At 43.8% G+C, this 14,918-nt stretch overlaps 1 protein-coding gene across 2 annotated transcripts in view; it reads left to right on the top strand.

The window, feature by feature from the left end:
• Positions 1-3,442, top strand: part of LOC108413596 (NACHT, LRR and PYD domains-containing protein 3-like) — a 44,509-nt gene extending 41,067 nt beyond the window's left edge. For both annotated transcript variants that reach the window (XM_037532155.1, XM_037532153.1), the window contains one exon: positions 1,654-3,442. In XM_037532155.1, the coding sequence (XP_037388052.1) occupies positions 1,654-2,336 (683 nt within the window). In that variant the 3' untranslated portion in view covers positions 2,337-3,442. The remainder of the gene's footprint in view (positions 1-1,653) is intronic.
• The last annotated feature ends 11,476 nt before the right edge of the window (positions 3,443-14,918 follow it).

Genomic DNA, 14,918 nt, shown 5'->3' with positions numbered 1-14,918 from the left:
CAGAAACTGCTTATCTGCTGGGATTTTCACGTTCAACCATCTCTAGGGTTTACAGAGAACGGTCCGAAAAAGAGGAAATATTCAGTGAGCGGTCAGTTGTGTGGACGAAAATGCCTTGTTGATGTGCGAGGTCAGAGGAGAATGGGCAGACTGGTTCCAGATGATAGAAAGGCAACAGGAACTCAAATAACCACTTGTTACAACCAAGGAATGCAGAACACCATCTCTGAACGCGCAACACGTCGAACCTTGAAGAAGATGGTCTACAGCAGCAGAAGACCAGACCAGGTGCCACTCCTGTCAGCTAAGAACAGGAAACTGAGACTACAATCAGCACGGACTCATCGAAATCGGACATTAGAAGACTGGAAAAATGTTGCCTGGTGTGACGAGTCTCGATTTCAGCTGCGACATTCAGATGGTCGGGTCAGCATGAAAGCCTGGATCCATCCTGCGTTGTATCAGCGGTTCAGGCTGGTGGTGGTGGTGTGATGGTGTGGGGGATATTTTCTTGGCACACTTTGGGCCCCTTAGTGCCAACTGAGCATCGTTTAAATGCCGCAGCCTACCTGAGTATTGTTGCTAAACCTGTCCATCCCTTTATGACCACAGTGTACCCATCTTCTGATGGCTACTTCCAGCAGGATAATGCACCATGTGACAAAGCTCATATCATCTCAAATTGGTTTCTTGAACATGACAATGAGTTCACTGAACTCCAGTGGCCTCCACTGCCCCCAGATCTCAATCCAATAGCGCACCTTTGGGATGTGGTGGAACGGGAGATTCGCATCATAGCTGTGCAGCCGACAAATCCGCAGAAACTGCGGGATGCTGTCATGTCAATATGGACCAAAATCTCTGAGGAACGTTTCCAGCACCTTGTTGAAAGTGTGCCATGAAGAATTAAGGCAGTTCTGAAGGCAAAAGGTGGTGCAGCCTTTTACTAGAATTCTAATTCTAAGACACACAGAAACACACACAAACACACAAACACACATATACAGTTACACACACACACACACACACACACACACAAACACACATATACAGTTACACACACACACAAACACACATATACAGTTACACACACACACACACACACAAACACACACACACAGTTTCACACACAGACACACTCACAGACACACACACACACATATACAGTTAGACACACACTCAAAGACACACACATACAGTTACACACACACAGTTACACACACACTCACAGACACACACACACACACACACAGTTACACACAGACACACACACATAGTTTCACACAGACTTACACACACACACGTCTCCATGCTTGTGTTTGGGGGGCAGATGTGGGCTGGAGGTCAGGGAACCGGCCCTGTGACCAGAAGGTCATTGGTTCGATCCCCAGTACCGACAGCACATGACTGAGGTGTCCTTGAGCAAGACACCTGACCCCCACCTGCTCCCCGGGTGCCATGGATAGGGCTGCCCACTGCCCCCTAGTGTGTGTTCACTAGTGTGTATGTGGTGTTTCACTGCACGGATGGGTTAAACACAGAGCTCTTATATTCCACAGTGAGCAAACACAGAGACCAATGGTAGTTAATTCTAAATTCTGATTCTTGTGTCTGTGTGTGTGTGTGTGTGTGTGTGTGTGTGTGTGTGTACAGATGCTGTTCGTCTCACTCTGGATCCGAACACAGTGAGCAGGAATCTCTCTCTGTCTGAGGGGAACAGGAAGGCGATGCGTGTGTGGAACGACAAGCGTTTCCCATTCCATCGATATCAGAATTATCCAGATTATCCAGATTATCCAGATCATCCAGACAGATTTGGTTTCTGTGCTCAGGTTCTGAGTGTGGAGAGTCTGACTGGGCGCTGTTACTGGGAGGTTGAGTGGAGCGGCATGAGCGTTGATATAGCAGTGTCATACAGAGGAATCGAGAGGAAAGGAGGCAGTTGTTGTAATGCTATATACAGCATAGGTACAGGCTCGTATGCATCAATAGGTGGTAATGAATGTCAATTTGGACGCAGCAATCAATCCTGGTGTCTGACCTGCTGTAATGACGGACATCGTCCTTCCACTGTCTGTCACAATAATCAGTTTACTGTCCTATCTGCCCGCCCCTCCCCCTCTGACAGGGTAGGAGTGTATCTGGACTGGGACTCCGGCACTCTGTCCTTCTACACCGTCTCCCCTGACACACACACACTGACCCGCCTGTACACATTCACCACCACGTTCACTGAGCCGCTCTACGCTGGGATTGGAGTTGAAGGCGCCTATAGTGGATTTGGATTTGATTATAAAGGTGCCTCAGTGCGGCTGTGTGATATAATAATCTCCTGAATCTAAACTAAAACCCCACAGACACACTGCCGTGTTTGTCGTAGCAGATCCTTCTACCAGTAATAATCCATATGATTACATTCCAGCTCCATCTGCAGTACTAATAATTTAATAAATAGATAATATCCTGTCACTGTTACACTGATGAATGAAAACTCTGGGCTCTACTGACAGCTGGTCCCCACAGCCTCCAGAGGACTGACTTTCTGAATTAAAGCAGTTCATTAGATTATAGTTATAGAGACTAGATCATGCATCATAGACTAAAGTAAAACAGTATATTTCTAACTTTATACTAAACTTTTATCGCTTATTCTGTTTTACTGTATGCATTAAAAACTATGCATGAGGATGATATTGTTCATAGAAATATAGATTTAGTAAATGTGCTTTGTTGTGATTAAACTGTATTTCAGCAATAATGCTACGTCAGGCCTGCAGACCAAATTAATTTAGTCTGGCTTTTACCAGTTTACCTCTGGGTCATGTCCAGTTCACCCAGTAGCCAGACCCCCTCAGTCGTGAGATATCACCAGTACTAGGAGGGTGAAGGCTAAGTGCCTCTGGGTCATGTCCAGTTCACCCAGTAGCCAGACCCCCTCAGTCGTGAGATAACACCAGTACTAGGAGGGTGAAGGCTAAGTGCCTCTGGGTCATGTCCAGTTCACCCAGTGGCCAGACCCCCTCAGTCGTGAGATATCACCAGGGTTTTGTTTGTTTTTCTATCAGGGTTTTGTTTGTTTTTCTATCAGGGTTTTTTTTGTTTTTCTATCAGGGTTTTGTTTGTTTTTCTATCAGGGTTTTGTTTGTTTTTCTATCAGGGTTTTGTTTGTTTTTCTATCAGGGTTTTGTTTGTTTTTCTATCAGGGTTTTGTTTGGTATGAAGTATAAAAGTATATTTCTAACTTTTTCCTAAACTTTTGTTTATTCTGTATTATTTAGTGTGGCTTTTCCCAGTTTTGCGCAGTGATGTAAGAGGGCTGTTTATCCTGAGTTCCTCTGCTTTATTAAAGTATAATCAACTCATTTCTGTTCATTTTGTGATTGTTTAAAGTTCTGCTCTCAGTCCACCGGGCTATAATAAAGTTGTTTGTGAGGAAGACGTATTTCTGTGTTTATATTATAAACAAACTCCTGTGAACAGTGTATCAGTGCTGTGATGTAAAGCTGAGCAGCTCATGCTGACAGTGCAGTCCGGCTTGTGCTCTGTCAGTGTTTGTGCACTTCTAATGATGGATGTGGAGCTCAAACTGAGCTTCAACCCCCTCCACTTCAGGAAAATCACTGAGCTTTAAACCGTAAAAGCCTTTTGTCTCCCCGTCCTAACTTTTTTGGAGCGTGTTGGTGGCAGCGAATTCAAAATGAGCATCTTTTTCAAAAACCAGTAAAATTCCTCTGTTTTAAGATTTGATTTGGGGTCTTTGTGTTTAGATGATTTGCACATCATTCAATGTTGGGGTTGTTTAATCAAAGAGCTCTTCCATGGCAACCATGGTGATGTTCTTCCTGTAACATGGAGCGATGAGGAGGTGGACGCAGGTGCCGAGAGAAGTCCGATCTATTATGGACAAATCCAGAATCCGGGTCGAGACAGTCCAGGGTCAGAGCCAATACGGACAGCAGGAGGAACAGACATGATGAAAAAGAACAGGATCAAACAACAATAACCAGTACCATACAACACACACACACACACACACAACGGAGGCCAGAACAACCAATACCATACAACACACACACAGGAGGCCAAAACAACCAATACCATACAACACACACACAGGACGCCAGAACAACCAATACCATACAACACACACAACGGAGGCCAGAACAACCAATACCATACAACACACACACACACACGAGGCCAGAACAACCAATACCATACAACACACACACACGACTGACAGCGACTGAGAGTGTCGCCGTGTCACTGCGCTAAAGTTTTTTGTGCTATCAGCTTCTAAATCGACAAAAAGCGGTAAGTGGCTAAATATCATGGCTTCTGCTGGTTGCTTCGTCTGCGCAGAGTGTGGCCTGTTTAGCCAGCTGTTTAGCTGCGGTCTAGCCGGAAAGCTAATGCTAATCAATCAAATCAAATCAAATTTATTTATATAGCGCTTTTTACAACTGATGTTGTCACAAAGCAGCTTTACAAAAATGGGAATCACAGCACAGAGAATCAGACAAAACACTGAACATAATATACAGAATATACAGAATATACAGAACCCCCGTGAGCGCTGAGGCAAGGAAAAACTCCCTCAGAGCTGGAGGAGGAAGAAACCTCGGGAGGACCAAGACTCACATCTAAAGGGGGGACCATCCTACCACTGGTCAGACAACTTATAAGTTAAACATTGAAAAGTCAATTTTACATCCACGCAGTTCTAATATATTCAGGTGTGTATAATCAACAGTGGAAACAATTAGAGTTCATATAGATTTGGATGTGATCTGTAGTGGAGAAGCTGCGTTCCAGAAACTTCCATCAGTCTGGTCAATCAGGGGGACAGGGGGACTTGAGGGTGGGACATCCATCAGTATTGGGCCGGACCGGTGGACAGTCAGTAACTCGGAGGAAGGAAAGATTTAGGAATTAGTTTAGACTGGATTTATGAAGAACAGAAAATGTAAAAAATGATCAGAGTGTGACTAATGACTCCAGCAGGTCTGATTATGACAGCCTAACTAAAGGGAGAGAGCCAGAAGGTAACATAGACACGGAGGCTCCCTGAGACACTGGCATTCACCCACTCCACCGTCCACAAACCTGAGTGACTGCATGTAGTGAGTGACAGCAGCACCAGCATCTCAGTTTACCCACAATTCACTATGTCCATGAACCCCTGGATCTGCAGCCTTATCTAAAGGGAATTAACATTAACTACCAAAAGCTAAACTAAACAAGTAAGTTTTTAGTCTAGACTTAAAGATTGAGACTGTGTCTGAGTCCCGAACATTATCGGGGAGATTATTCCAGAGTTGGGGCGCTTTATAAGAGAAAGCTCTTCCTCCTGCAGAGCTTCTCTGAATTTTGGGAACTACTAGGAAGCCAGCACCCTGTGATCTAAGTAATCGTGGTGGTTCATAATAGGAGATAAGGTCTCTCAGATACTCAGGAGCGAGCCCATGTAGGGCTTTATACGTTAACAGGAGAATTTTATAGTCTATGCGGAATTTGACTGGAAGCCAGTGAAGAGCTGATAGGACTGGACTAATATGGTCAAATTTTCTAGTTTTAGTAAGGACCCTGGCTGCAGCATTTTGAACTAGCTGAAGTTTATTTAAGTTACTGCTAGAACATCCTGACAGTAGCGCATTACAGTAGTCTAGCCTTGACGTAATGAAGGCATGTACTAATTTTTCTGCGTCATGTAAGGATAAAGCATTTCTTAGCTTGGCGATGTTACGGAGATGTAGAAAAGCTGTTTTAGTAACATTAGATATGTGTTTATCAAATGCTAGATCTGAATCTATGATAACGCCAAGATTTTTAGCTGTTGAACCAGGTGTGACTGAGAAGTCGGCCAGATTCAACATTAGGTGTGATAATTTATTTCTAGCAGCTTTAGGGCCTAATAGAAGAACTTCTGTTTTATCACTATTTAATAGAAGAAAGTTGTGTGACATCCATGATTTCACATCTTTTACGCAATCCTCCATTTTCTTTATTCTCTGTTTGTCATCAGGTTTGGCTGATATGAAGAGCTGCGTGTCGTCTGCATAACAATGAAAATTAACATTATGTTTTCTAATAACTTTGCCCAGGGGGAGCATGTATAACGTAAATAATAACGGTCCTAAGATAGAGCCTTGTGGAACTCCATATCTAACCTTTGTATAATTGGAGGGTATATTATTTACCCTCACAAACTGAAAACGATCGGTCAAGTATGATTTGAACCACGATAAGGCAGTTCCAGTTATACCGACCATTTTCTCTAATCTTTCTAGGAGGATATTATGATCTATTGTATCAAAAGCTGCGCTCAGATCAAGAAGTACCAGTAAAGAAACGCAGCCTTGGTCAGCGGCAAGAAGCAGATCATTTGTTATCTTAACTAGAGCTGTCTCAGTGCTATGATGAGGCCTAAATCCAGATTGGAATTTTTCATAGATCTGGTTTCTTTGCAGATAAGAGCCAAGTTGTTGGGCCACGGCCTTTTCTAAAATCTTAGAAATAAATGGTAAATTTGAAATAGGTCTATAGTTAGATAGTACACTAGGATCAAGATTTGGTTTCTTGATCAAAGGTTTAATTACTGCTAGTTTAAAGGCTTTGGGAACATACCCCAGGTTTAATGATGAGTTTACTATTGTTAATAGTGGTTTAATTATGTCTGGTAATACCTGTTTTAATAGTTTTGTGGGTGCTAATGCTAATGCTGAGGTCAAAGCTAGCCCACCGGAACACCACGCTCCTCCCATTCGCGTGTCAAACAGGTTTGCCCGCTCAGTGAAGCACCCACTGTGAAGCCTGTTAAAAGCACTCTGGTCATAGGAGACTCGATTGTTCGACACGTGAAGTTAGCTCCTCCTTTAGGGCCGCCAGCAGTAACTGTTAGATGTTTATCGGGAGCCAGAGCGCCGGACATTAGTGGCAACGTTAGATTAGCTGATAGGAGATATTCGAGGATAGTCATTCATGTAGGGGCCAATGATATCCGTCTGCGGCAGTCTGAGGTGACTAAGGCTAATAATAGAGAGGTGATTAAACAGGCCCAGACGATGTCCAATGCCGTAATCTGCTCTGGCCCCATCCCAATGCGGCGCGGCGCTGAGGCCTACAGCAGGCTTACGGTGTTAAACCGCTGGATGTCCAAGTGGTGTTCCGAAAATCAAGTGGGCTTTATAGACAATTGGTTGCGTTTTGAGGGCAAGCCTGGTCCTATAGGTAGGGATGGTGTCCACCCCACATGGGAGGGTGCTGCATTACTTCCGTGCAGCACAGCTCATAGTCTTTTAGTTAGTCGGCAGAGTAGTGTAAACAGCTGGTGACAGTCCAGAGCCGGGACCAGGCCGCAGACAGACAGGCTAAACCGACCGTCTGTGATCCGCCTTGAGGCGTCACCCAAGATCAGCTTTATAGAGACTGTGTCTTTGCCCCGAATTAAAGCTAAATATAAATCATAGAAAAACTCAATCAGTCCGTTTAAAAAACCTAATCAACATATATCCATGTTCTGATGATAGCACTAACACCTTAGATCTAAAAGTTGGACTACTTAATATAAGATCACTAAACTCTAAAGCAGTCGTCGTAAATGAAATTATAAGCGATCATAAATTTGACTTTTTCTGTCTCACTGAAACGGGTTAGACCAGATGAATATTCAGCTTTAAATGAAGCCACGCCTGTAGGCTATAATTATGCACATAGGCCAAGACTAATAGGCAAGGGAGGTGGAGTCTGTGTAATCTACCAAAATACTCTCGATATCAGTCAGAAACAATGCGACACTTTCACTTCCTTTGAGGTCCTCTCTATTCACGTCACAAATCCGGTCACAAAAAAGACGTTTTCATTATTTAACATTTACAGGCCACCAGGGGGCGACTCTGAATTTATGAAAGAATTTAGTGACTTCGCTGCAAACCTGGCTGTGTGCAGTGATAAAGTAATAATTGTAGGAGATTTTAATATTCACTTTGAGAAGGTAGACGACCCATTAAAAAGGGCATTTACCTCAATCCTAGACTCTGTTGGTTTTACCCAAAATGTAACAGGGCCGACACACGACTGTAGTCATACGTTAGATTTAGTTTTGACACTAGGTCTTAACATAGACAAGCTTAATATCTTACCACAAACCACAGCAATCTCCGACCATTACCTAGTTTCATATGAGCGACGACTTAGCCATAATATATACGTCCCCTCGTTATTCAACCAAGCGCTCAATAAAACCTACCGCCCTACAATTTATAGAAAATCTCCCAGAGCCATCAACCCCAGGCTCCACTGCATCAGACCCAATGGAACTAGATTTACTAACCAATTATTTAGAAAATACCTTCCGATCCACTTTAGAAAATGTGGCCCCACTTAAAATAAAAAGAATAAGGCAGAAAAAGTTCGCCCCGTGGTTCAACGATAAAACCCAGACCTTAAAACAAACAGCTTGGAAATTAGAGCGGAAATGGCGTCATACCAAACTAGAAGTGTTCCACACTGCCTGGAAGGACAGCCTTATAGAGGATAGAAATGCCCTCACTGAAGCTCGCTCAGCATATCTGGCCTCGCTGATCGAGAATAATAAGTATAATCCTAGAGTTCTGTTTAATGTGATTTCCCAAATCACAAAAAATCAGGCAGGTACTGAACCAGAAATTCCAGCAACTCTCACCAGTGAAGTTTTTATGGACTTCTTTAATAATAAAATTGATAATATTAGACGACAAGTTCAACCCACAGTATTAAATTCAAATCCAGCTTGGCTGTCATCTGACATGGCTGATATAGAACAAAACACAGCTGTAGAAAAGAGCCTGGAAACCTTTACCCCCTCCCACAGCTGGAGCTAGAGAAGATTATCTCTTCTGCAAACTGCACAACCTGCACACTCGATGCAATTCCATCAAAATTACTCAAAGAAGTACTGCCAGTCATTATAAACCCTATTACCTCAATCTTTAAGACTAGGCTGAAAACTCACTTGTTCAGTTTAGCTTTTGGTAGCTAATTTTACCCCCTAGATAAAGGCAGCAGATCCAGGAGTCCATGGACACAGGGAATTATAGTAAACTGAGACGCTGGTGCTGTCGTCCCGCTGCTCGCACGCGGTCACTCAGGTTTGTGGACGGTGGAGCGGAGGGATGCCAGACTGTCTCAGAGTGCTGCCGTGTCTGTGTGTCCTTCTGGTTCTCTCACGTTAGTTAAGCTGTCAGATCTGCCGGAGTCGTTAGCCACACTCTGGAAATGTTCACATTCCCTGTTTATGTACAAACGGATAGAATAAAACTAATTCAATCTCCTTGCTTTCTTTCTGAGTATACAATCACCCACATGTCCGGCTGGACACTGAAGGACGACTGACTGTCGAGCCCTCCTGCTGCCCACTTCAGACCAGCTGCAGAACAACCAATACAAGCTGGAGGACACCTTGCTTTGAATGTTTAGTAAAAGCTGATTTATTGTGGATTTTATGAACGGTATGAAAACGGATCGTGACTGATGTATAAATCGACTCTTTATTCTTTAATCTACAGTCTTTATTCTTTAACTTTTGATTAAAATATCTTGAAGCTATGGGCTGTGATGGGGCCTACACACCACTGTAACCATACCTTAGACTTAGTGCTGCCCATGGGAGTCAGGATAGAAAGCTGAGTAAGGGTCTCTCGGGGTGAATGCATTTCTGATCATTGCTTCTTTGTGCATGAAGTGGTTTTGGGTTATAATGTTATTGTACCATCCCACTATCACCACAAGCTGTCACTGCCTCTGCTATAGATGCTCTTATAAATATCTAACCATATTCATCAAACGTCCCGTTGGGCATCGGTGATCTTGAAACACTGAAATTCTGCGATCCACACTTCAATCACCTTTCGATAATGTGGCACCGATTAAAAAAGCTCCGTGGCCCAACGACCACACAGGTTCACTAACACCAACAGCTCATAGTCTGGAACAGAAACGGTGAACATCAAATCCAGACCGTTTACGACCTGAGTGGAAAATCAGCCTCATAGAATACAAGCGCTCCCTAAACACGGCCAAAGCCTCGGACTTCAGCACTAATGGGGAATAACAGGCTATCCCAAGATCCTGCTGGGTACTATGTCCAATCTAGATCCATTTGTCACTGTGTCTGACCACATCAACCTGTCGGACGCAAGGGCTCGCTTTCCGCTCTGTTTATTCTAAAACAGACTTTACAGTGTATTAATCCTCTCTTGCCTTAGACGGCTGCAGACCTCGCAAGCGTCCATCTCAGAGCTCTCACTCGTCTGCTGAGCTCATAGTATTTCTTCCCAAAAGAGCACTCCTCACATTACAATAGCATACACGTGATCGTATAGTTTGTTCATATCATACAAAATCCCAAAATCACAGAGAAAAGCGTTTTCTTTTTCCTCTTATGGCAAAACAAAGTGAACTCACTGCAGAACAAATACAAAACCACCGCTGCCCGGCGAGCATCAGCGAAATGCACTGCACATTTCAGGAGGGAACAGACTGGGGAGCACATACCTGAAACGGATTTTACAGGGGATTAATCCTCTCTTGCCTTAGACGGCTGCAGACCTCGCAAGCTGAACATATGAATATGAAGTAAGAAGGAATTAGAAGTTTTTATAATGCAGCTTTGCTTCTGGGGGCAAGTTTCAGCTGGCTGTATAGCTACCGTAGCTGAAGCACATATCCGAGCCATAATTCAACAAAAATAGCATTTATAATCAAAACCACACTCAGAGATTACTCAGATAAGACATCAACACACAGGGAGACACTGGATACTAAACGCCGCGGCTGCCAAGGTGGTTTAATCGCTGGGGTCACCTCAAACAAATTCAGCAAAACACCTTCAGCGCCGCATCGTGGAGGCTGTTGACAGCATTACAAATAAAATAAAACTGTCCTGAGACTTTTGACTCACCCTGAACTGAATGATCACAGCAATAAATAATAATAATAACAATAATAATAATAATAAAAAATATAAAATGTGTATAGTAATGAGTGTTTTACAGGAATAAACACACACACACTTTCTAAGCCGCTTCTCCCTCAGGGTTGCTGGCAGGACGGAAGAGGGGGTTGTGCTGGAGCCTGTCTGGAGCTTATGTCATTGCACGGAAGGCAGGATACACCCTGGACAGGTCGCCAGTCCATCGCAAGCCCAGGAATAAACAGTGAGTGAGTAATTGAAATGAAATGTGGTGCCATGGCGGCCTCTGGTGGATAAACTGTGTAACAGCCCTGTTTATCAGGCAGAGTAAAGGAGTGAATAATCTGAACTGACTGAACGACAAAGGGTTAATATTATGAAAATGAACCCACAATGTGTTCAGATTATTTTACCCAATATTCCAGGTATGTTTGGGAATGTTATAGAAATAATGATATGACAAATATTTTAGTGTAATTATCCATTTAGAATTATTTATTTATTTATTTTATTTTTATTTATAGATTTTTTCAGAGAGCTGTTTTCAGAGAGGCCATCAAGACATTACCAGAACTTCAAAGCCAAACTCCAAAACACCCCTCAGTTCTGATACTCAGATCGTCTCGTTCTAAAAGTGTAGAGTTCTAGATAAACTTCTACAGTGGGCGAGTGTGGATTCATGTTTCATGCCCAGGAAGTCTGTGTTCTCAGACTGACCAGTGATCAGCAAAGAGGACGCCTTTCCTAGAAACCTGTTAAAATCCTGCTCAACAAGACATTCTACGAACTGAGCACACCGGCAGGTTCAGACGGTCATAAAGCACAACTACAGAAACACACCTGACCGTCCAGGTAAATCTACGGGCGAGTTATAAAGACGCACCTGACCGTCCAGGTAAATCTACGGGCGAGTTATAAAGACGCACCTGACCGTCCAGGTAAATCTACGGGCGAGTTATAAAGACACACCTGACCGTCCAGGTAAATCTATGGGCGAGTTATAAAGACGCACCTGACTGCCCAGGTAAATCTACGGCCGAGTTATAAAGACGCACCTGACCGTCCAGGTAAATCTACGGGCGAGTTATAAAGACGCACCTGACCGTCCAGGTAAATCTACGGCCGAGTTATAAAGACGCACCTGACCGTCCAGGTAAATCTACATCCGAGTTATAAAGACGCACCTGACCGTCCAGGTAAATCTACATCCAAGTTATAAAGACGCACCTGACCGTCCAGGTAAATCTACATCCAAGTTATAAAGACGCACCTGACCATCCAGGTAAATCTACAGCCGAGTTATAAAGACGCACCTGACCGTCCAGGTAAATCTACGGCCGAGTTATAAAGACGCACCTGACCGTCCAGGTAAATCTACGGGCGAGTTATAAAGACGCACCTGACCGTCCAGGTAAATCTACGGGCGAGTTATAAAGACGCACCTGACCGTCCAGGTAAATCTACGGCCGAGTTATAAAGACGCACCTGACCGTCCAGGTAAATCTACGGCCGAGTTATAAAGACGCACCTGACCGTCCAGGTAAATCTACGGCCGAGTTATAAAGACACACCTGACCGTCCAGGTAAATCTACGGCCGAGTTATAAAGACGCACCTGACCGTCCAGGTACAGTGGGTTGCAAAAGTATTCATACCCCTTGAACTTTTCCATATTTTGTCACATTACAACCACAAACATAAATATATTTCACTGGAATTTAATGTGAAAGACCAACACAAAGTGGTATACAATTGTGAAGTGGAAAGAAAATTATACATGAATCAAAACATTTTTTACAAATAAAAAACTAATAAGTGCGACGTGCAAAAGTATTCAGCCCCCCTGAGTCAATACTTTGTGGAGCCACCTTTTGCTGCAATTACAGCTGCAAGTCTTTTAGGGTATGTCTCCACCAGCTTTGCACATCTAGTGACTTAAATTCTTGCCCATTCCTCCTTGCAAAACAGCTCAAGCTCAGTCAGATTGGATGGAGAGCGTTTGTGAACAGCAGTTTTGAGATCTTGCCACAAATTCTCAATTGGGTTTAGGTCTGGACTCTGACTGGGCCATTCTAACACATGAATATTCTTTTTTTTAAACCACTCCATTGTAGCTCTGGCTTTATGTTTAGGGTCGTTGTCCTGCTGGAAGGTGAACCTCCGCCCCAGTCTCAAATCTTTTGCTGACTCCAACAGGTTTTCTTCCAAGATTGCCCTGTATTTGGCTCCATCCATCTTCCCATCAACTTTGACCAACTTCCCGGTCCCTGCTGAAGAGAAGCACCCCCAGAGCATGATGCTGCCACCACCATATTTGACAGTGGGGATGGTGTTTTCAGAGTGATGTGCAGTGTTATTTCTCCGCCACGCATAGCGTTTTGCATTGTGGCCAAAAAGTTCTATTTTGGTCTCGTCTGACCAAAGCACCTTCTTCCACATGTTTGCTGTGTCCTCAACATGGCTTCTGGCAAACTGCAAACGGGACTTCTTATGGTTTTCTTTTAACAATGGCTTTCTCCTTGCCACTCTTCCATAAAGACCACATTTGTGTAGTGCACGACTAATTGTTGTCCTGTGGACAGTTTCCCCCACCTGAGCTGTGGCTCTCTGCATTTCATCCAGAGTCACCATGGGCCTCTTGGCTGCCTCTCTGATCAGTGATCTCCTTGTTCGGCCTGTAAGTTTAGGTGGACGGCCTTGTCTTGGCAGGTTTACTGTGGTGCCATACTCTTTCCATTTCCGGATGATGGATTGAACAGTGCTCCGTGAGATGTTCAAAGCTTGGGAAATCTTTTTATAACCTAAGCCTGCTTTAAACTTCTCCAAAACCATATTCCTAACCTGTCTGGTGTGTTCTTTGGACTTCATGATGCTGTTTGCTCCCCAATATTCTCTTAACCAACATCTGAGGCCGTCACGGAGCAGCTGTATTTGTACTGAGATTAGATTACACACAGGTGGACCCTTTTGAGTCATTAGCAGTCATCAGACAACTTCTGAATGCAATTGGTTGCACTCAGGGAAAAGGGGGCTGAATACTTTTGCACGTCGCACTTATTAGTTTTTTATTTGTAAAAAATGTTTTGATTCATGTATAATTTTCTTTCCACTTCACAATTGTATACCACTTTGTGTTGGTCTTTCACATTAAATTCCAGTGAAATATATTTATGTTTGTGGTTGTAATGTGACAAAATATGGAAAAGTTCAAGGGGTATGAATACTTTTGCAACCCACTGTAAATCTACGGCCGAGTTATAAAGACGCACCTGACCGTCCAGGTAAATCTACGGGCGAGTTATAAAGACGCACCTGACCGTCCAGGTAAATCTACGGGCGAGTTATAAAGACGCACCTGACCGTCCAGGTAAATCTACGGGCGAGTTATAAAGACGCACCTGACCATCCAGGTAAATCTACGGCCGAGTTATAAAGACGCACCTGACCGTCCAGGTAAATCTACGGCCGAGTTATAAAGACACACCTGACCGTCCAGGTAAATCTACGGCCGAGTTATAAAGACGCACCTGACCGTCCAGGTAAATCTACATCCGAGTTATAAAGACGCACCTGACCATCCAGGTAAATCTACGGCCCAGTTATAAAGACACACCTGACCGTCCAGGTAAATCTACAGGCGAGTTATAAAGACGCACCTGACCGTCCAGGTAAATCTACGGCCGAGTTATAAAGACGCACCTGACCATCCAGGTAAATCTACGGCCGAGTTATAAAGACACACCTGACCGTCCAGGTAAATCTATGGGCAAGTTATGAAGACACACCTGACCGTCCAGGTAAATCTTTGGCTGAGTTATAGACACACCTGACCGTCCAGGTAAATCTACGGCCGAGTTATAAAGACACACCTGACTGCCCAGGTAAATCTATGGCCGAGTTATAAAGACACACCTGACCGTCCAGGTAAATCTACAGATGAGTTACATAGCACCATAGCAACAACAATC

Source organism: Pygocentrus nattereri, chromosome 2, assembly GCF_015220715.1.
Source record: "Pygocentrus nattereri isolate fPygNat1 chromosome 2, fPygNat1.pri, whole genome shotgun sequence".
Classification (NCBI taxonomy): Eukaryota; Metazoa; Chordata; class Actinopteri; order Characiformes; family Serrasalmidae; genus Pygocentrus; species Pygocentrus nattereri.
The sequence above is the reverse complement of the archived record's forward strand: the minus strand, read 5'-3'. Positions and strand labels throughout refer to the sequence as shown.